Here is a 23,645-nt window from a genome sequence, read left to right as displayed (position 1 = left end):
GACGATCCAGACAACTTTTCCCCAGTGCGAATCCCCCAAGTGTGTTAATGGTGTGAGCAAAGTATTTATAGTGATACCTGAATTATAATCATATATATAGAAAGGGCTCTATTTCCCGAAAAGGGCAAAACGTAATTTCAGCGGCAAAATTTATTAGTGTCCAGTGTTGTGTTCATTTCTCTTCGTTATTTTTTTTTTTCAAAATAGTGTTCTAATAAATAAGTATAGTGTCATTTAACCCAGTGTGTTTTCGTTGTATGTATGAGTGGTGTTTGTGCGCGTTATGGTCTGGATGACCGTCTGATCGTCCGTGAGGTTTTCGAGACGAGACACCCGAACCTCTCGGCGCCTAATGCTCATCTCATTATTGAGACCGACGAGCTTTTTGGAAACAGTTTGTAACCTTTCTTGGAGAGGTCTTCATCATCCTGTCCAGGTAAGTTAAAGTATCAGGAGTATACTTATTGGTAATACCACGAGCCAAGGACAGCGAACAGAACTACAGGCGGTTATAAATAAATAGCTGCCCGAACATGGACCACGAACTTGAGATTGGTTTACAGGGGCAAGGTCGGGATTGTGAGGGGTGAGTGATTAAAAATTTCTCATCGGAATTTTCTCAAGAGTACGGGAAGCTCTGTGTGGACGAACTTTGTGATGAATCAGAAGAATTCCTCTAGACATTCCTCTTCGTCGGTTTTGGATAGCACGTCGCACATTAGACAGTATTTGACAACACACATCTGGTGGGATGTCAGCTGCATTCTGTCCTTTTTCATTGAGAAATCCGATTACTCTGTGGAATTACTATAACGGAAGGCATTTCAACTTACTGCTACTCGCACGTATGCAATTCCACGCTAATAATTATACCTCAGTTGCAAGCACAGAATAGAAGCATTCTTCCGCGCACGTGCTGCTTCTTCACTGCTGCCAGTTCCACATTAAAAATTCGACCCTTTTTTGATATGTGCCTCGTATGAATTTAACGTACCCTTTCAGGACTACGAATACATAATGCGTGGTCTCCAGTTTAACATGAAACCTGAACCATATGTACTTACACCGAACATCGAACACAGGCCTCCGCATCAAAGGGAAAATAACAAACTATAGTGTTACTGTATATGTACGTGCATGCATAAAAGTGCTGTAGTGTAATAAGGTGCAAATATTATTAGTACAGTTTACACTTCATAATTTTTTTTAAAAATTACTTTTAAGCAAGCTGATGTGCTCAAATTTATTTCATAACAGTTATATTACAATAGTGAGATATCTGTGTGTTCTTCCATTGACTAAAACGACAGGAATGTACAAAAATATAACAAGATCTTACAATAGCCTAAGACATACGGTTTTCTCTTTACAAAAACCATAAGAGCAACTTTATCAACAATGAACTACAAGCTTCAACGTCATGTTGAGCAGTTTGGAATGGAAGACTTAGTGGAAGACAAATTATTCCATGATGATGTATGCAAAATTACATCAATACACAATAATACACAAGAAAAATGCATAACAAATTTACACTTACATATATGATATTACACATTAAAAACGCATAGCATATTTAATATACACATACGATATTACCCAACAAGAATGCAATACAAATATAAAGCTCTTCTATTATTTTTTTATATACAGTGTATACACAGTCCATACATGAAGTAACTTCAGAACGAAAGGACTCATTTCACAGCAGTTTTCTTTGATGTACAGAGAACGTAATTCTATTTTGTTGTTGTTATGTAACTTAACTGGTTCTGCTACAAGTATTATGTTGCCAAGAAGCTACTGAGTAACTACACGTTCACTTGTCAACGTACTTTTTGAATATAAATTAGTAATTACAATAACAAAAGCAGTAATATATTAAGAGAAGTTACTTGATTGCAATAAATAATAATAATAATAATAATAAAGGGATTTAATAATCGTTCCCTGACATTTGACAGCCTTGAAACATTTAAAAGCACAATCAGGAATTTACCTACAAAATTTACTACTTTTAATCAGCAACTCGAATTGTAATACTGACCAAACTACCATAAGTAAACATCAAAATACAATGACAATTTTAATGTAATGCATTTATTTAGCATACACAGCGGCCCTTGTTTTACTTTCAACGCAGTTTGCATGAAAAATCATATTTCTTTTATCACCACTACTTATATTTCTCTACCTCCTAAAGTTGTATGTTGAGAATAATACTTAGTTGGTTACCAAAACCTATATTGAAATTTGCCTATTCGTTCCGAAGTTACCAATGAAAGAACATATCTAGGATAGTTGTGCACGTTACACAGCATACGACTGCACAATTACTGAATATCGTTCTGACTAGAAATTTCCTTGGTATTTGTAATTCATTAGTAACATTCGCGTCTCCTGCTATCAAAGATAATATTTCCACCTAATATTACAACGAACAAAGGGCTGGAATATTTAATATTCTTCGTATTTTCTGAACAAGAAACTTAAGGATTTGATAGCACAATATAGCTCTCAGAAAAAGTATTTTTATTATATCCTTACTTTGACACTTGATACATCACAAACAATATTAGGAAGATTGGATCATTCTTTCAACCCAGGCTATGTTGGCCAGTATATATATTTATATACATTAGTTTGGTTATAGATATTCAGCACTGAAGCTTGAACCTACACCGTTAAGATGGAATCCAAACATTATCCCCATCGAGAGTAGAACCATACTTTGCCACTCAAAGGCAAGAACACCAAGCTGCTGCTGAATGGAGAGAGAAATTCTTCTCCTTGGTACTTGTGATTTATTAGTAATCACTGAATTCCGCTAATTAGTGCTCACATCCTTTGGGAACAATTACTGCAATGATCGTGAACAACAGAAAATGCTCTCATTAACTATGTGATGGAACAATACATGAGAGATCTGTGTTCTACTCTTTGATTTAAATCAGATCCACGTAAAACTCAGTTTGGACCTATAGCTTAATATAGGGTTGTACCACAGAATCCAGGTCTTTCTTTCAGGGGTGGAAACGCTAACCACTTAGCCACGATGGAGCTCTTGAGAAAGACCGTTCCAGTATTTATTAGTTTGAGATTCCTGTTCGATAAATATAAGGACGTTTTCACTCACTAACAAGCTGTATGACGAAAATTTTTCTCGTATTCTTTCTACTAGATAACAATGTGTTCTCTTTTCCTTTAAGAAGGCAAAAGGGAGAGGTGAAACCCTTTTTTCATAACGAAATGAAGCCGACTGCCAATTGGTTGATTAAGAATATTAGAAGAAACATACAATGAATAACGTAGATAGCAAAGGAAAATAAATCTTTTATTTTTGAACCATACCATTCCGAAGTAATTCGTAGTATTGCATTTTGTATTAACACGAATGCATTTTTTTTTTCTCTCTCTACGAACAAACGTCCTCAGTTTCAACATACACGAAATATGGAAAACTTGGACATTTTTTTTTAAGCATGACTGTAATTACACATAAAATTTGTAACTTGAACAAGCGTAAAAAATACGTTTCCCACGAGTCAGTAGTTTAGTAAACGCTGTTACTCTTATCTGAAATGCCAAGTACTAACTCAAATCAACTTTACACGATTTTTTTTTTTCTTTCTTTCTTTCATATGGAAATAAGGTAAAATTAAATCCGCCCTTTCGTTCCCACGAAAAATGAAATTGCCAGTTTCTTTCAGAAATAATATTAAAAAAAAATCAAACATGAATCAGGATAAGTATACAAAACATTTTGCAATTTAAACAAAGATAAAATGTATATATCCGTACGAGTAGGTAATTCAGTCAACACAGTTGTTCTGATCTAAGATTTCAAATACAACATAACATCAAGTTTTCACAATTTTTCTTTCACATGGAATAAGACAATCGTGACGACAATGAAAGCTTGTTAATTTCATTATTCAGAAACAATACATATGAAAAAAATCATATTGAAGCTTTCAGCATATTCCACACAAATAACACTATTCTGCACATATTTTGTTACAGATGTAAAAGCAGACAATTCTTGCTAATTGTGGGTTACTAAACACGTACTTTTTTTTTTTTTTTTTTTTTTTTTAATTAAGGATGAGGTTCTTATTACGACTTATAGACAGAGGTAATACTAGAACGGCTAACCTCGGCTTCAGTATTTGTACCAACACTGATAAGGGTTTATCAAAATCATATTCAAATACATTGAGTTATCCTTGGCTGTGCCAGACATTTAAGCATTGCCAATTTAATTAGATGTGCACTGTCACTACCGTTTTACTTGATACTGTTTGTGTGAAATGATTCATTGTGCTATATAATATGTTTCACAATGCATTGTGTAACTACAAAAACAACTTCAGTTGCATATCTGAAAAAAATAACTTCTAATTCCTGAGAATCTGCTTTTAAGTAATGAAAATAATTTTGGAATTCGGGTGCACAGTGGAAGATCAAGATAAGAGATTGATTCCCATGTGTGTTATACAATGCTGGACAAACCGTAAAAGGTATTGCGTAAGTTTCGGAATTCCAATGGTGTGGAAAGTTCGGACCACATGAAATGTTTGTATTCTAACTTTTAGTAGATGTGGAAATACAAAGAAGAAAATCCCTTTGAGCTGTACATCAATTTGCATATAGTGAGGACTTGAATATACGTGAACCTGGAGTGCCCCCTTCCCTGAAGAATGAACCTGAGAACAATGAAATGCGGAATTCAGATATCGACCCTGGTTAGCAAAGTAGATTCACACATGATTACAAAGCTGGAGCTGAATGGCCTCGTTAGGGAACCAATAAGAAGATGAAATTGTTGTATTTGTGGTAGTAACAATGAAATTAGCTGGCAGGTGGTGTAAAGTCTGTTACATGGGACACGAACCGTCTTTTAAATCAGGAAGTGCATTTAGCGATTGCGATTAAGTCGTATAATTAATCGAAACTATAAATATGTTGGCTATCCTCAGTAATGGCGATTATCAATTATTCGTCCAAACAATTTTATTGAAGGCTATTTTGGTTCACAACAGAAACAATATGCCACGTTAGTTGGTTGGTTAAGTTGGGGTGTAACGTCTCGTTCGGCAGTGAAGCTATATGAGACGTGGACATACAGCTTAACGTGGGATCCGAACCACTTAAGCTCCCACAGGAAATTGAACCTGGGACTTTTGCGGCAAAGACGTGTACAGTATCCATATAGCCACGAGGTAGCTCAACAATACGGCAGAGATTTCCATTATAAGCAGAAAGGCTCGCCATCCCACACACCTGGTGCGAAATATCTATCATTTCCACTAAAGATACATGTAACACCGTGCTAATGAAACCTCTTCAAGTGAAGGAAGTTGGGGTATTTTAGAAAGTGATTGTAGCATAATAGTACTGTACACATCTTCTATCTTTCTTCTGTGCATCTTCCCTCCTAACTGCCATTCTTAAGCGGTGAGCATAGATCGGCAGCAAAGCCCAAACATATATATGCTAGCTGATTTTATTTGGAATTTCTCAAACCCAACACAAATGATAGGAAAGAAGAACCAGACTGAACACAGACATGTGGTTGTTAATAATGTTACCGTATACTGGAATTACTATACGGGAATATTACAATACGCTGTTTTGTTGAAAGAAAAGCTTATTTCGTGAAATAAAGTGAATATTCGTGTTCACGAGATGAAAATCTAGAAGAAAAAAAAAGTTTTGTTTTGAAGTTCAGCGTTCTGTTCTGCATTAAGGTTATATAGACGTAGACCTATAGCTTAAACCTACAATGCATGTTTTTTTTTGTGAAAAATAGTTTTGCAAGAGAAAAAATTAGTAACGGAAATAGCGGTACGCTTAATAGTGCCATCTATGCGGAAAATGTGGAATTAAAAGTACCTTCGAACGTTCCCAATCGGGTTCAACATGCATTAGCAACTATATACAGTTTTGTAGGAAAGCACATATTATTTACCACTATGACCCATATGTGTCCCACTATGCATTGTAGGGTTAACGTTAGATCCGAACCACATAAGTTTCCACCGGGAATCAAACCCAGGTCTCTCGCGTCGAAGGTGCGTACGCTAACCATATAACCACGAGGGAGTTCGTAAGTATGCTTTATTATGTGTAACAAGAGAGTATCTTAAAATTTGTAGCTGAGCGTGATTTGTAATTTGAGCAAACCTGAAATAAATGTTTTATAGGTGGGTATTCAGCTAATACAGTTTCTCTGAGCTAAGATGTCATCTGAACCTCAAATTAACTTGGATTTTTTTCTTCACATGAAAATAAGGCAAAATTACTTAATTGTGATATAAATTACATTTATTTAAATCACACTCACCATTTCCAAGCCACACACTAGTATAGGCAAACGCAGTAGACTCAGCATAGTTTACCAGATTTTATAGGGTACCACATGGACATATTTTTAGTTAATCGAAGCAAAGGTAAAACGCTATTTCAAATACTATATGGAACAACACAATTTTATCGAATTAACTGAATTCTCAGTACTTGTTCCATTATCACACTAATACTGCCTCCTAACAGCGATATAATCTTCAATGAAATTTTAACGCATATAATCATTTAATAGCACAAATTAAATGTTAGAAACATTGGTTACATGCTTCCATTTCCCTTATACAGCATAATCAATTCCCTGCTTTACCACATGACTGCAATCTTAGGAATTACCTCTTTGATTATCCTTTTCAATTATTATATGTTCTTGTACTATTTCACAAAAATGTTGCAGTGTAACGTGCATCTGTTACAAACGCAGTCTCTTTTCAAGTAAAATAATACGAAATAACTATAAAATAAAACAACATGGCACATAACTATCTTTAATGACAATTAGCAAATAAATTGTTCGCAAGCTTTTCTCATACAACAATCTTTGCATATAATTTTAGCAGCCTGTTGAATATATGTCACTACATTTCAATATTGCCGAAGCAAAGATATTTTACATACATATACTCTTCGAGGCCCAAATGGGAACCCTCGCGACCAATCCCAGATTCTTTGATTCCGCCGAAAGCTCCCTCAGCCGTTGAAATCAATCCTTCATTGATGCCTACCATTCCCACTTCTAACTTCTTCGCTACTCTCCAAATCTGGGATATATCATTGCTGTAGAAATACCCTGCTAAGCCGCTTTTAGTGCTATTGGCAATCTTCAAAGCCTCTTCTTCTGTACTGAATCTGCAAGGACGTAAAACCTCGTTATTAGTACTTTCTTAATCAATTACTAGTACTACCGCTTAATCAATCAATTAATTATTTATTTAATAATCAATTATATCCTTTTGGCAATGGTAAGTTTATAGCTATAACGTTATTTTCACAATGTCTATACTTCAAATTATTTCGTGTTTAACAATACCACTGAGTATAGACGAATGCAAAAATCAATTGATAACTGCTTACTGAGAATAGAGCCCTAGTCTCGATGATTGGACAAATGATTTTCCAGTAACCACCGATACGGAAGTTTTCTGTGAAGCAATTCACCTGCCTATGATTATTTTGACTGAAGATTTTTCTGCTTTAAATGCACAAAGTTGAAACGTTTTAAATTATTTAGTTTTCACGCAGTACTACTGTATATGAAACAGTCTGCTTCCCAGCGAAGCATTTTAAAAATAAACTAAAAGCAAAGAATTTCTTAGTGGTTTCTATATTTCTTACATGTGTACTATAAACGTCCCGGTGCTATGGCAAACGCACAAAGGAACATGGCACACAAGACAGAAACAGCACCCATGCGTCATACACCGTCAGCATATCAAGTCCCAAGCCAATACTTCCTGGTTTCTAGACGGAATGCACTTCCTTTTGATTCAAGAAAGTTGGTTCTGAACTACATTGCAATGCTGGATTAGGAACAAGAATTTTATAAGCCCTACTCCGAATCGAGCTCAGCACCAGGCGAGGTAACAACCCGGATACACAGGAAGCATTTTTCTACATATAACAGCTATGTTGTACGTAGATTTAGTGTATCACATTGCAGTCGTTGCTGGAGTATATTATGCAGAAAACGTGTATAATATGAATTACCTCCAAATAACTGCGCACATGGAAACGTCTTCAGACTGGCTTGATGTCAAAGTTCTCTTACGGGTACCTTATTCAGCTTGGCGTTAGTCTGCAATCTTAGACGCTACCCAAATGAAATGTGGATGTACACGTGAAATACCATGTCATTTTCTTTACTTCTATTTTAGGTACACACTGAAGTACGCTGCGTTTGATTAAAAAAAATCTAGTATAATTTATTAGAGTTCTTACATTTAAGATAAGGAAGAAGCACTTACTTAATAACAGTTGCTATAGGCCCAAACACTTCCTCATTATAACACCTCATGCTGCTGTCCACATTAGTTAACAATGTGGGTTCAAAAAATCTTTCTCCTACTGATGTTGCTGGCTTTCCTCCCAAATGAACAGTAGCTCCCTTCTCCAACGCATCATTCACTATGCCTAATACCTCAAGAGAAAACACAAAAATGTTTTATCTTTTGATACGAGAACGAAACCTTTAATTTTCATAATTACTTATAAATTTCTAAAGAGTACAAATTCTGTCGAAAAAGGGGGTAAAAACAAAAATAGTTACATTCAAAGTAATTAAAATTTAAACTTCAATTTTAGACTTCTATTTATATTCTTACGGAGGGTTATAAAATTTAACGTTAATTTTTCTATGTGTGGCTAAAACATTTACTCTAACCTTATATCACGCGTCTTTTTATGTATTAGGGCACAGCACTGTCAAAAGAGATTTGCACAATTTTTGAACGTGATTATACTATACATCTGAAGTCGATTATACATGTATACTAATGTTTACTTGAATAATTGAATATTGCTCACTTTACACACCTTCAACTTATTTTAGGATGTTCATCTTTTTTTTTTTTTTTTTTTTTTTTTTTTTCTGAAAAAGCCAAGCACTGACAGTACTGCATTGTAGTTTTGAGTTCTACCTCTTTCCACCCATTAGGCTAAAGGAGACGATGAAAAATGAATGATAAAAAGGCAATGTAAAACATTCATACCCTGAGTGGGATTCTAACTCGCGATTGACAGCGTTATGCCTTAGACTAGAAAGTGCTCAGTGACTCAGTTCACACTCTACAGGTCAATAAAAACATTTTTGTTTTTACTTCGAGTATTTATCTTTTCATACTTCCCTAATTCTTGTCTAGTTTACCATACCATAAGTTAATATAATGCAATAAAAAGGTACAAAAATATAATAAAACATGACGTAGAAACAGTTTTTAAGAGATCCAGTATATGGATATGCGTATTTGAAAATAATTTTTTATTATTTATGGCAGAATGCAGATGGGTTTTATCGTTAAAAAAATAAAAATAAAAAATAAAGAAAGAAAGAGCAATGTAAATTTGCACCATGAATAGAATTTACACTATTTACTATTTATTCACTGCAAATGTTATACACCTTTCGTCTAATAACATTCGTTAATGATTGTGTTTCTTTGTGACCAAATAGCTTCGTAGAGTTTCGTGTGCGTGGTGCAAGGTTCCATTCCGTGTGGAAGTGTTTGTCTCGGATAAAAACCAAAGTATTGTTTCATATCCCATTTTAAGCTGTACATCCTTTTTCATACAGCCCTGTTGCTGAAAATGGATGTTCAACTCCAATCAATCAATTCAAAATGAGTTAATACAAAAAGTAGAAGAATCCACAACTGAACAGAAAATCAAGCTCGGTTCTCTTGGCCTACTAAGTGGATGCGCTAACCATTGCGCTATCCGGTCCGCTCCCTGAATAGCCATACATCAAATCACTCTTGAAACCGAAGCTAAGCAACTCAAACTACATAGATCGTACAATTCTGTTGTTCTTAGACACTCCTTTATTTACATCAAAGAACACCACGACGGTTCAATGCGATAAATTCACGAAATAACCGATTTTATTACATCAATTCCTCTATAGGTACGAATTCAATGATATATAAAGGGCGAAAAAGTAGTAGTGCCACGCGCACACCATGTTAAGGGATTTCGGTTTGTATGGTGTTATATTTTCTAAACTAATATTGAAACTGGAGGTTGCAGTAGATTTGTAGCACTCCCGGTTTTAGTAGAGAGATCAGAGTGGATACTGAATATATTCTTGAGATACTTAATTGATTACAGAAAACAAGTTCTCGCTATCTATTAAGTTTTTTTATTCGATGAAAATGATCGGAAATGGCACGTATTGTTAGAATGCTAAATCGATTCCAATAAAATTGCTTCTCGCTATCTCTTATCGCCTTTGATCTACGTATCAATATTGAAACTGGAAATTTTAGCTCGTGGCTAAGCGGTTAGGGTACGGGCCTTTGACGTGGGAGAACCGGGTTCGATTCCCGGCGGAAGCGCACGTGGTTCGGATTCCACGTTAAAACTGTAGGTCCACGTCTCATATAGCCTCGCTGCTGAAAGGGACGCTAAACTGAAATCGAATCGAAAAAAATGGAAATTTTAGCGGATTTCTATGACTTTCGGATTTAGTATGTACTCTTTGAAGGATTGATCGATTACACAAAACCGCTTCTTGCCATCTATTATCATTTTTACTCTATAGTGATTAACATAAAAACCGGAAATGCTTCATTTCTAACACTTTTGGTTTGCATATCTCTTCCATCAACAAACTCGATTTCCAACGTTTGACCTCCTATATTCTGACCAAATATGGTGGTGATTCATTAAGTAGTTCTTCAAATTTTCTGTCTCCCAGACACACGGACAGGGTAAATATATACAGGAATTGAGTTGATGTTGAGTTCAGCGTCCCTTTCAGCAGCAAGGCTATATGAGACAAGGACCTACGGATTGGCGTGCAATCCGAACCACATGAGCGCCCGCCGGGAATCGAATCTAGGTCTTCTATGCCAAAGGCGTGTAAATATATATATATAGGAATTTTGGTAGACCAAACACCTAACAAACTAACGACTGGAAAGAGAATCCTAAGCTACTTAGTCCGGTCTCTCATAGCCATATTTTCTACTTCGATCGTACCACAATTTCTTTCGTGGATGGACAATTTAAATCTTTTTTTAAGTTTTACATCTCACTGTTATGCCGGCTAGACTAAAGTAGACGGTGATGATGAGAAATGAATGAAATGGTGAAATGAAGGAACTAGAAGGAAACGGGAGAACCCCTAGAAAACCCCCTACACGATGATTGTCCACCACAAAGTTCACTTGGCCCGATCTGGAATCGAACCAAGGACCCCATGCACCACAGATAAACGCTCCACCACAGCCCCATATGGACAATTTAGTATCGTGGTTTTCTTTTTAACTCTTTGTATATCAATGAATTTGCACCTATAGAGGTATTCGAGTAGCATTATTATGTTATCGCCTACAAGTAGTAAAGCGTAACTGTTAGAAGACAAACAACAGTAGATACAATCTACTAGTTAAAAAGCATATTTTCTACACATATAGTATATAAATAAATATCAGTTTCTTCCAGCGAAATAAAATCTACCAATTATTATTTGTAACAAACGACATACATGTACTTTTTAGCGCCATAAAAATAGTTTTTCTCCATATTAAAAAAAATAATAATAATTTACCGCCAACCATGTCATTTTGTTCTGTTTAGTGCGACTGATCTGTCTTTCATTTTTAGACAAAGGGAACACGGTAGTTCAGTGGCAGAGCGCTTACCGTGGGATCTCTGGTTCGATCCTCGGCCAAGTAAATTTGTTGTGGACATCATATACGTGAGTTTTCTCATGGCACTCCCGTTTCCTCCATTACCACTCCACCTATTCTTCCATCATCAGTCACTTGCCTTTAATCATCCGTCTCCCTTAGCCTAAAGGACATAATAGTGGGACGTTAAACTAAAATATTCCATTTCATTTCATTTTACTTCTTAGACAATATTTTAGTTAGAGAAAATTAAACTTTCAGAGTTAATGATAATTTTGGGCGGTACTTCATTAACCATACTATTACTACCGTTTGGCTAGTATCATAATAAAGAGCTTGATGCCGGTGTACTTTTAGCTCTTTCACATTAATGGGTGACGTAGTTCTTGCATAGCGTCTAGTTTCAAGTTTACAAAAATATTGTCTTTCTCGATTTTCTCGAACACAATGTGTAAGGTTTTACATTCATGTATATATCTGGGCATTCGGGATTTATGGCCTTTTACACCCGTCACGTATAAGGGTCCCCCGGGGGAGTTGGAAACGTAGAAAGGAAGCGGCCTGGGACCTTTACGTTAGGTACCATCCCAGCATTTACTTGGTGTGAATGAGGAGAACTCAGAAGAAACCTTACTCAGGATGACCGGCCTGAAAACGTTTGTACACCTTTTAGAGCAAGTGTACTTAACGATGCATATCATTATGTCCAGCTTAGTGAGAGCTATCGATTAGGATATGACTCATTTTTGTATTTTTTTTTTTCGTTACACACTAATAATGTTCTGGGATTTCGTCTATTTATAATATATAATATGAAGTATTAATTCAGATTTTAGAGAAAAGTTTTGTCACTAACCAGAAGCATTAAAAAATCTTCCAAGATGGGAAAAAGGGTAATGTTTATGCTGAAGAATTTCACACAATATATAGCACATTTTACCTACGAGAGAAATTACACTTTCAAATGCCATCTGCTTACCTTGGACGTCTGAGCATCGTTAATAAGAGGACCCACAGTAATGTTATCCTCTAGGCCATTTCCAAGGACAAGATTGCGCTCCATCGCCTCCTTTAACTTTTCAACATATTCGTCAAATATTCCTTCTTGAACCAAAATTCTGTTCGCACTTACACATGTCTGAAACAAGAAATCACAAAAATATGAGCACAACACGTTTGTCAATGATAATTTATGGAATTTCTAGTTACTCAGGTAACATCTACGGAGCACTATATTTCATGCAAATTATCGATTAAGAAGAAACGACAATACAATATATATCAAACATCTGTCACTCCATGATGCATTGCTTCTTTTGTACTGCAACATCGTAATTAGCTATGACGCTTAATAAATTCATGACCCCTAAAAATTCTGGACATAGTACAAAATACAGAATTTGAATTTAAAGCAATATAACATTAAATCTCTAAACTTACATTCGAATTAGGATAACAGGAACGGGGTCAAATATATACACAACTTTAACCAACATAAGGCGAAGAAAAAGTGAAAGAATGTTTCTATTCCCATTCGACAATTAGCGACATAGTAGAATTAAGAAAAGAATGTTAGTGGTTTTGAAAATTAACAAAGACAGTACAAGTATAGATAACACAGTGCCGTACAACATACCATAAATAGACATAACGAAGTAAAATGTGAAGCATCTTCGACGTATTGGTGACCTAAAAATAAACGTTTTAAGAACGATGGCAGTTTGCGAGATGCCCTATGTGACATTGAGAATTTTGAGAAAAGGAACTCACGATTGGCGAAGTAACATAGGGGCATATACCTGGTGTTCCAAGAGAAGGACAGGAATTGTGAAAGCTGTAAGAGTTAGGAATGTTGATATGGTAGATAAAAATAATCGATTGAGTGAAATGTTATGAGTATACAGTCAACGCCGCATTGATTAAGAAACTTTCGATTGGAACTTAAAAAGACAAACTCAGAGCTGGGAAAACGAATAAACAAAAGACCCATGGGGACTCCCATATAACATTATTGAACAAAACGACCAAGGGCATTAACAACTGCCAAAAAAATATAATGGAACATTAAGAAACAAAAAATGGAAGAAAACAGCTTAAGTTCTACTAGACAGTTTACTATTACGACAATATACACCTGAACATCGAAGATAATCTAAATAATTATAAATTAAATGAAAAATCATCTAGAAGATGGTATGAACGATTTTATTAAAAACGACGAAGTAGAAAATATATTCTAAAACAATAAAATGTTTAAAAAAAAAGTTCCAGGTCCATAAAAACGTAAAAGGTGAAATCACCGTTTTTTGTTTCAGTAACAAGTATTCAAACAAAGAACCTTCTCCAACACACGAAAAAATAAATAAATAAATAAATAAATAAATAAATAAATAAACAAATTTAGTAATATTACTAAAAGAAGAAGACAAAGGCTAAAATAAATGTAAAATCTTATAGACTAATATGTCTCCTGAATGTAATTGGTAATGTATTAAAAAAAATAAAAGTAAACGCTATAAATGAGCACAGACTAGAAATTCAACAGTGTCAACTGAAATATGGATTCAGAAACAAAATATGTACTACACATAACGAACTAGTATGAAGATAACCTTGCAATTATAATCAGCGATAAAACAAGAAAAAAAAGTAAAAAGAAAATAGGTAGCAAAGTAATGAAAATACTAGGAGATTGGTGTCAGAATAAGAAACTTAAAAAATAAAATCTACTCTTTATAAAACTAAAACGTAACTCGATAATAAAAACAAATAATGCCTCAATTTACGTACGGTAAAATTTTTAAGCGTTTGGTTAGACGAGATATTGACATTCAGTAAACTCGTTACAAAAACATGTCAGAAACCAAAAAATAAAATAATACGAGAGTAAAGATTTGTCCACCACTAAACACAATAGGATTATATCATAAATCAATTTCCGAACTAATTGTTGGATATGGATGTATATTTGCCTCCAATTTCGGTGATTTTACTCTAAAATTAACCCTTGTACTTCCAGTTTTTCCAACTTGATGGAACACGCTTCGTTTATGCTTACTTTAGCTTTGCCGACTTTAAGTTACGTACGTCAAAATTATCAACATGTCATAACAAAACACTCCTCAAAGTTTGTCCATAACCTACATCGATTAATCACGAATAGACATTAATCATTCAGGGAACTGAAAAAGGTTGCTGAGAACATTTTATACGCAATGAGATGTTGAAATAAAACATAAATAAATAAACAAAATCATGTTATGTCCTTTCTAGTCCATCAAATTAACTGACACATACTATTTAGCTCACTCCGACACCAACATTAGCACGTGTTTCTGTTTTCTCTCTCTTTTCTACTGTAACAAAGAAACCTTTCTTTCACAAAACTTGATATTTCTTTAAAAAAAAAGTAAATTGATGTTTCACGATCGGGCGCATTTAACTTCGCACATAGTATGACAGTTGGATAGCCAGAATATTTCCCGGAAGGGGGAGGTAGTCTGGATTTTATTAGAGATATACAAGGCACTTACTTTATTATGCTTAAAGTTGTCTAGGCAATCAACATTTACTATAATTTTCACATCTTTAGATCAATTTATTACTTTAGCTAAGGAATACATTTATTTTATTTTACAACTTGGTAAGAAACTTCAAAATTTCAAACATTCCGACATGCAGCTTAACAGTTCGTTTCTAAGCGTGCTTGTAGCTTCAGAATATCATATATATATATATATATATATATATATATATATATATATACACGTAAACCTTACACGATTTACAAAGTGGTAAACACATTCGAAGACAAGAATATATCCAAAGCATTATATAAATCAACAAAATGTAATTTTCTTTTATTCATCTGAAGGAACAAATCATTCAGGATGTAACTGCGAATTTAAGTGAAACTTAAAAGAGATATTTTGAAGAACTGTATACTTTTCATGTATATTTTCACTTTAATTAAGTTATTTAAATTACCTAATATTGAGCCGATAAAGTGGACCTTCTCCCTCTGCTATAGCTTCGAATTCGAATAATAGGTGCTTCGAAGTACATAGACGATGTATACTTTCATGTCAAGACCTTACATAAAGAGGCTCCAACTAACCAATTTTGCTTGTGAAATTGAGGGGAGGGGGAAGCGTTCGGACTCAAAATACCTTTTATTTGCACCGCTGGTAGATAATACATTTCATGAACAAACATTACTAAATGAGTAATATGGATAGATCTATGAGATATTTCTATTGTTGTATCAAAAGTTTCTGTATATCAACTACAATGAAATGAAATGAAATCTTTAAGTTTTAAGTCCCACGGTTATGCCGGCTAGGCTAAAGGAGACGGTGATGATGACAAATGAATGAAATGGTGAAATCAAGAAAGTGGGAGGACATACCGACGAAGTTTTATTTTATATATATTATCGATATTGAATTTCCACATCTAATTCCACATACCCCACAGCCCTACTACGTGTAAGAGTGCAGCGGAAGTAGAAACTTATATTTTATCGCATGCAATGTGGATTAAAATATGAATTTAGTCATTCTGAAAATGAATAAATAAAATCTGTATTAAATGTAAATTAAAACCCAAGTCTTCATTTATTTTCAGCAAGATAATCATCCGGAGGTGATTGCAACAAGTAGCGTAGTTGTAAGAAAATGTACGGAAATACCTTCACGCACACATAATAACCAGTTTTGAACTCCGATAAATGATCTGTGTGTTGTCTTAGGCAAACTGATTAGAAGCTATATACGAAATGAGAAACATGTAAAAAATATATCACTAATCCGTATGTTACCACGAACTTAGTATTCTGTGGCCCCTCCTTCTACACACCCCTAGTTAAGTCATGCAAGTGAATAACAAATTCGTATTTTTTGACACTAAGACCTTACATGTAGAAGACATTGACGATTTTGGGCCATAGTACCCATCAAGTGGAACCCATGCTGTTTCAGAGGACGCAAAAGAATTAATGACTTCAAAATCGTGGAAGTTAATCGTAGCATCTGCAAAAGTTAGAGGCACAACAAATTTCCCATTCCTTGCTATTCCACAGAACTTTCTTGATTGCATCTATTTTTTGGCTCCTACATAATATGCAGTGGTCTACGCTGCTAGTGTTTGCATTAAAGTTTTTGAAACATTGGGTAATGCTCTGAAAAACGTACCCTTTTAACAGTCTTGTTGCTTCCAAGAATCAAATACAACCTCTTCTTGAGGAAGAAGGATTTTCTATTCGAGATTTTTGTGAATCAGTGAACTTCACGTAAATCGGGTTTACTGTTACGCCTGACTTATTCCAATGGAAAACAAGAGCTTAAGGGATTTAAGAAGAAATAGCTTGCGCCTTGTGACCAAGTATACTTTTGTTCCTAAAGACGTACAAGAAAGAATAAACAGCAGATTCGGTTACTTTCGTTAAGGATATCCAAAACAGAACAAAGTATTTACTTGTAGAATGATCTTCGTATAGCTACTGGTTTGCTCAACCGCTTCTTAGTCTGAACTGAATTTGATATTGAAGGTAACGATGAGACTGTTACGCAAACGCAAAAACTAGCGAAACGAATAACCTCCTAGAACTCGTCAACACTTAAAATATCTTAACAACTGAAGCAATAATTTCCGACGAACAAACGTCTCAAAATGGGGAACTCGGATCTTCTTAGCAAGACATATATCAGCTCCGTCTATTAACTTTTGGACTGTACCAAGTACAACAAATAAAATCATACGACGGGAAGCCTATAACACAGAATGGTATTTTCTTGAAGTATTGAGGTGCATTGGCTAACCATTATTTAATACCATCCAATAGATGATTCAGATTCCATATTAATACGTGGACGCATTCAATGACTGCAACATTCCAGTAAAACACACGGAGGGAACAAGGAGCAGACAGAAAACCTGGCGTTGATAGAGGCAATATTTACAGGCAAACAGGATCAATGGCGAAGTTGATAATTTTGAAGATATAACAACACTCCTGGCTCCATTACTACTTATTTATATATTACCAACACTTCTCTACTCATTTTTCTTCCTTGCTCCTTTCCCATCTTTACTCTATCTGTTCTTCCACCTGTTACTGCTCCAAGCATAAAAGCGTGCTCGGATAATATATATACATAAGTAATTCCTTACTAGAAAATAATGAAAACACTATCGCACAAGAAAGGAATATTATACGCCCTTTTGCTAGCTCTTTATCAAATACGAAAAAACAGAAAATTAGACTACACAACTAGCTGTGAAGCGTACTTTTTCCTTCTTTTTACTTTATCTTTTCTATTTATTCCTATTTCTTCTTCCTATCTGATGAAACGTTAGCAGAAAAGCTTATCCAGTATATATACACTGCCTGAAACGAATTTTCGAACACATTCATAAATTGTCAAACTTAAATGAAATTTGCAGCACAGAATGTATTACTAGAGCAAGTGCTCATTGCTCTGTGTGTACAGAAAATCTTACAAATAATTCCAAGGTCGCTGAACAATACGGCCCGTATAATTTTATGTGGATCACAGTCTCCAATGCCAGAATACCGCCAGCGAACCCCTATTACACAATTAAAGAGAATTCGAGCGTAGCCGAATAACGAGAGACCGGATGATCATTCCATAGTTTTGACACTTGTGTGGGTCGTGACATGTAAGCGCTTCATCGGTGGTGTACAGAATGGAAGGATAGGATTTCCACAGCAGAAGTCTTCCTCCAGTACCTCATAACGGATGGGAAGCACCTGGAAAGAAGCATAGTTCGGGTTATCCTGACAGGACGGCGACCGCCAATGCAATTACAGCCACCGTGGCACCCATGTGAACGCACAATACAATCAATTGTTGGAAGGCAGGCCTACATTCTTCCTATCCTCTCGCACTACTACCTCTGAAACCTATTCATTTCTGTCTCGGACATGATAACATAATTACCTATCAGGATATACTGGTTGAGTACGAAGTCGCTTTCCGCAACTTTGTTCTCTCTCTCTCTCTCTCTCTCTCTCTCTATATATATATATATATATATATATATATATATATACAAGGTGTACAACTTTGCTTCCGCCGTTTTCCGATAGGTGGTTACAACGGTAAGTACCGGTCGAAATAAAGAGATCGCAGACGTCAGGCAGTTAGGTTGGACCTCTGTCAATATAACCCCATTCAAGTATTAGTGGATTTGTGTGTGAATCGTAAAGCTGTTCTCGATTGAAAATGTCAGGTTACGAGCCAAATTCTCGCCATTTGGAGGTGTTATTTTTTGTTTTAATATGAAGAAAACTGCGGCTGAGTCTCATCGAATGCTGAGTCTCATCGAACGGTGACTTTAACGTCGAAGACCGGCATAGTGGTGGAAGACAGAAAGTTTTCGAAGATGCAGAATTGGAGCCATTGCTGAGTGAAGACTCGCGTCAACTTAAGAATTGGCACGATCTTGGGAGTGACACAGCAAGTCATTTCAAAACGGCTCAAAGCCATGGGTATGATCCAGAAAGAAGGAACTTGGTTCCCGGATGAGTTGAAACCAAGAGACGTTGAACGGCGTTTGTGTGTTTGTGAAGAGTTGCTTCAGAAGCAAAAACGGAAGGATTTCTGCATCGCATTGTGACCGACGACGAAAAATGAGTTTATTACGATACCCTAAACGCAAAAATAATCATGGGGATATCCCGGCCATGCTTCTACGTCGACGGCCAAACCGAATATTCATGGCTCTAAAATCATGTTCTGCATTTGGTGGGACCAGCTCGGCGTCGTGTACTATGAGCTGTTAAAACCAAGCGAAATAATCACAGGTGATCGTTATCGAACGCAATTAATGCGTTTGAGCCGAGCATTAAAGGACAAACGGCCGCAATACAGCGAGAGGCACGACAAAGTGATTGTGCAGCACGACAACGCTCGACCACACGCTGCAAAAGTGGTCAAAACGTACTTGGAAACGTTAAGATGGGAAGTCCTACCCCACCTGGCGTACTCTCCTGTCATCGCTCCCTCTGATTATCACCTGTTTCCATCAATGGCGCATGACCTGGCTGACCAACACTTCCGATCTTATGAAGAAGTCGAAAAGTGGATCGATTCGTGGATCACCTCCAAAGGTGAAACATTTTTTCGACGCGGATTCGTACGCTGTCCGAAAGATGGGAGAAAGTAGTGGCCAGCGACGGACAATACTTTGAATAATGCCTGGGTAAGCAATTTGATTCACTAAAGCGTCATATTTTGGGGAAAAAACGGCGGAAGCAAAGTTGTACACCTTGTATATATATACTAATTCTATATATCCAGCAAAAGTATCCAGCTTCGCACGGGAAGAATAATGTTTATGCACAATATTTGAAAATAAACGACAAGCAAATCCTTTCATGCTGCTCCTGTCAGAAAATAAATAATGGAGTAGAATAAAGAACGATGATCAATGCCTTATCAATTTTCGTTCCTGTTGACATGGACGTTCTTGACTAAACTGTTGCTTAAATGTCATCTGGAATGTTATCAATTAGCTAAGCGACTCGAAGATTACGGATTCGACACATTTCAGTTACTTTGGACATTTTATTTTTCGCCCCCCTTTTCAGCTCCCATGCCGATTGAGGCTGAACTTGGACTTAGACGACAATGTCAGTATTCATCCCAGAAATCCCGAAAACTATGAATTCGACAAAAATATCGGACGTTTTAGATTATTTTTACATGCTACTCTACTCCCCTCCCTTCCCAATACTGTCTTACCCCCGCAGTATTTTTTCCAGATTGTAACCCATATATGTATGTCCATTTTCTCTAAAAATGAAATGAAATGAAACCTTTGTTTTACGTCACACGGTTATGCCGGTTAGGCTAAAGGAGACGGTGATGATGAGAGATGAGTGAAATGGTGGAATGAAGAAAGTGGGAGGAAACGGGAGAACCCGAGAAAACCCACGAGCACGGTGTTTGTCCACCACAAAGTTTACTTGGCGGGGTCTGGGATCGAACCCGGGACCCCAAGCACTAGAGGTGAACGCTCTACCACTGAGCCACCGCGGCCCCTTCTCTAAAAATGAGTATACATACCGAGTTTCATTTTCCTGACATGATTAGTTCGTGAGATACCCTATTTTTAGCATGAATTTTAAACCACATTTTCCTCTTTCAACCCCTCCTCTCCCCTTAGGATATGTATAAAAACTCCTAAGTAGCCTACGGTGTCTTTGATACAGTTACTTAGAAGTTTGCCAAGCCAACGCTGTGGATATCTTTACCGGTTAAACAAACACGCATTTATTTTTTATGTATGATATATATATATATATATATATATATATATATATATAAAAGCAGCGTAAGTACTTTTTGAATTGTTTTATCAGATTTGAGAATTCCAATCGAAGTGCAGCATTAGTGGAGAGGCGGGTTTGGTACTGAACCACCAACCCTCCTAAGAATCAAATGCATTGTTGACAAGTTTGAGGCGACAAGAAGATTACAGAGGCACGTGCATCGATCTCCATTGATACATTGACTGCTGTAGCCGAAGCAACCGCTCGTCTTCTGTTAGGTGTTTGACCGCCAACGGCTAACATTTTGAACATCTAATATAAACCTATGCATACTTGAAGGTTTATATTGTACACTTGAAGGTGGTACAATAATTAAATGAAATTAAGAATTATGATATATAGTTTTTTTCTTAAACAGTGTATACATTTTTCTGGCGGACTCTCAATTATAGTTTCAACGTAGTATATTATATACTACATATTTTATATCATACATTGTATTAGTGTATTATAGTTTCATTTGATATTAGTATTTTAGTAAAAACATAGTTTGAAACAGATCAATTGTCTCGTATTTTATTAAGTTCCCAGAGATGTCCCTTTCCGTCACATTCTATGTCCCGTTCCATCACGAATATAATTCACGGCATTACCCAAACTACTCAATTGTCAGCACTGAAGCCGCACTGTTTTGAAGGAAGTAACTAGTGCTGTAATCGATATGATTATGGGAAAGAGTACTTCGGTTACTTCACAGAAATGTCAACCCGTCCCCTTTTCTGAAATTGCTTTAATGTTCCGAGTCCCGTTCCGTCACAAGCACTTAAATTTATCTATAGACAATAGTGTGCGTCTCATTACATATATACTGGCATAGAAATACAAAGTACACTTCCCTCTTTCATTTTAAAAGCTGTCAGTGATTTGTTTGCTCACTGTTGATAGTACCAAGCAAACGAAGTTGTGGATATGTGTTCAAATATCCCAATTATCAGAAAATAGTTGTTGTTGAAGTTTAGCGTCCCTCTTCAGCATCGAGACTACGAGAGAAGTGAACCTACATTTTAATATGCAATCTGAAATACTTTTAATGTTCTGCCACGGGGAAGCAGGACGGGTTAACCAGGAAATAGTAAAAGCATTATCTCTCACACACAAGAAAAAAAAAATACTATATCCTCTTTCGCTATTCGTCTCATCAGAAAGGTCGGAAAAAATGGAGCTGTAAGGCGTTCACTTGGGCGCAATATTGGAATGCAGTTCCTGCGTCTGGCCTTTTAAATTCCGCCTTTATTATGTAAATTATAGACTTTCAGTCAAGCGGCTACAGCATCATCCCTATTTATCGTAGGATCATGATTCGTACCACGTTTTTTAAACAATACAGCAACCTTTCAAACGGTATATTCACATTTTCGTATCATGTCCCCGAGGCGGGAAATTTTGAGAGAAATTGGGGTTTTTCTCTGATTTTCTTTTTAATTTTGAGCCTCTCTAGACCCCCCCGCCTTCCTGTTTTAACGCAGAGGTCTGAAAATGAACTGAAAAATACTAAGTGGTGTACTAAATGTGTATACAAAATTTAAGCTTCTATCTTGAACAGTAAGGGCGGGAAAAATCTTTACCAATGATTTCCGCAATGCCCTAGATTACCGCAAAATACACTGATCTCAGGTAAAAAATTTCCTGAGACATTTCTATGTATACTAGGGTCATGTTTTGTACCTCATTCTTTTCAGAATAGAACAGCCTTTCAAACGGCACCATTCACATGTCTCCATCATGTACCTAAGGCGAGAAAAATCGCGAAAAGAGGAATTTTTTTGTGGTTAAAACATCCCTTTTCTTAATCTTTTTGCCTCTCTGGACCCCTGCTATGTTAACGCAGAGATCTGGATAAAATCTGAAAAATACTACTCAGTAGACTGAACGTTTGTGAAGTCATACGTAACGTGTTCTACAATGTTATCGAGCGATAGTGTTTTTTCTACAGAGTGGGCCACATAAATTTAGCTCGGTCGGGTAATACCAGAGAGGAGCAAATAATTCTGCGTAATTCCCTGATTAGTTCTGGCTAACGCCAATGTGCCACCGGTTGCGCAGTGTTCTGTCTGGCGCCGCAATCTGGTGACGGTGTACCGCCCTATATGCACTTGTTTAGCTGGAATTCCCTGCCTGTTCAATTTTGGTAAATAAATCGCGTTCATAAGATGGTGTTTTCCACACAGCAGCGAATTGTGATAGTGGAAGAATACGTGCGGCTGGGGCCAATTTAAGAACATACAAGGAGCCCTTTAGTGCCAACTACAAAGAAAAGAAAGAAAGAAAAAAAAAAAACTGCAAAACGTTATGTTCAGAACCTGGTTCAACAATGGTATCAAACCGGGTCTGTGGCAAATGTGAGTGGGCGGAAACCAAATGTTCTTCGAACATTTGAGGTCGTCCATGATATTCAGCAGCGGATAACACGAAGCCTGGAAAAGTCTACTCCGTATCACAGCAGGTTGGTATGTCACGAACAACGTGTCAGTTTGTGCTGAAGTCTTTAAAACTAAAACCATACCAAGTAACATGTGTACGCGAACTGAAGAAGCCCAACACAGGTAAATGGGTTCCGTACTGTAATTGGTTAC

At 36.3% G+C, this 23,645-nt stretch overlaps 1 protein-coding gene across 5 annotated transcripts in view; it reads right to left on the bottom strand.

Annotated features, from left to right (window-relative positions):
• Window positions 1-1,229: 1,229 nt before the first annotated feature.
• Ssadh (succinic semialdehyde dehydrogenase) overlaps window positions 1,230-23,645 on the bottom strand; it is a 44,471-nt gene continuing 22,055 nt past the window's right edge. For all 5 annotated transcript variants that reach the window (XM_081761934.1, XM_081761932.1, XM_081761931.1 and 2 more), the window contains exons 7-9: window positions 12,694-12,852; window positions 8,331-8,503; window positions 1,230-7,215 (exon numbers count right to left, since the gene is read on the bottom strand). In XM_081761934.1, the coding sequence (XP_081618060.1) occupies window positions 6,945-7,215; window positions 8,331-8,503; window positions 12,694-12,852 (603 nt within the window). In that variant the 3' untranslated portion in view covers window positions 1,230-6,944. The remainder of the gene's footprint in view (window positions 7,216-8,330; window positions 8,504-12,693; window positions 12,853-23,645) is intronic.

Source organism: Thermobia domestica, chromosome 6, assembly GCF_964235325.1.
Source record: "Thermobia domestica chromosome 6, izTheDome1.hap1.1, whole genome shotgun sequence".
In the NCBI taxonomy this organism is placed as follows: Eukaryota; Metazoa; Arthropoda; class Insecta; order Zygentoma; family Lepismatidae; genus Thermobia; species Thermobia domestica.
The sequence above is the reverse complement of the archived record's forward strand: the minus strand, read 5'-3'. Positions and strand labels throughout refer to the sequence as shown.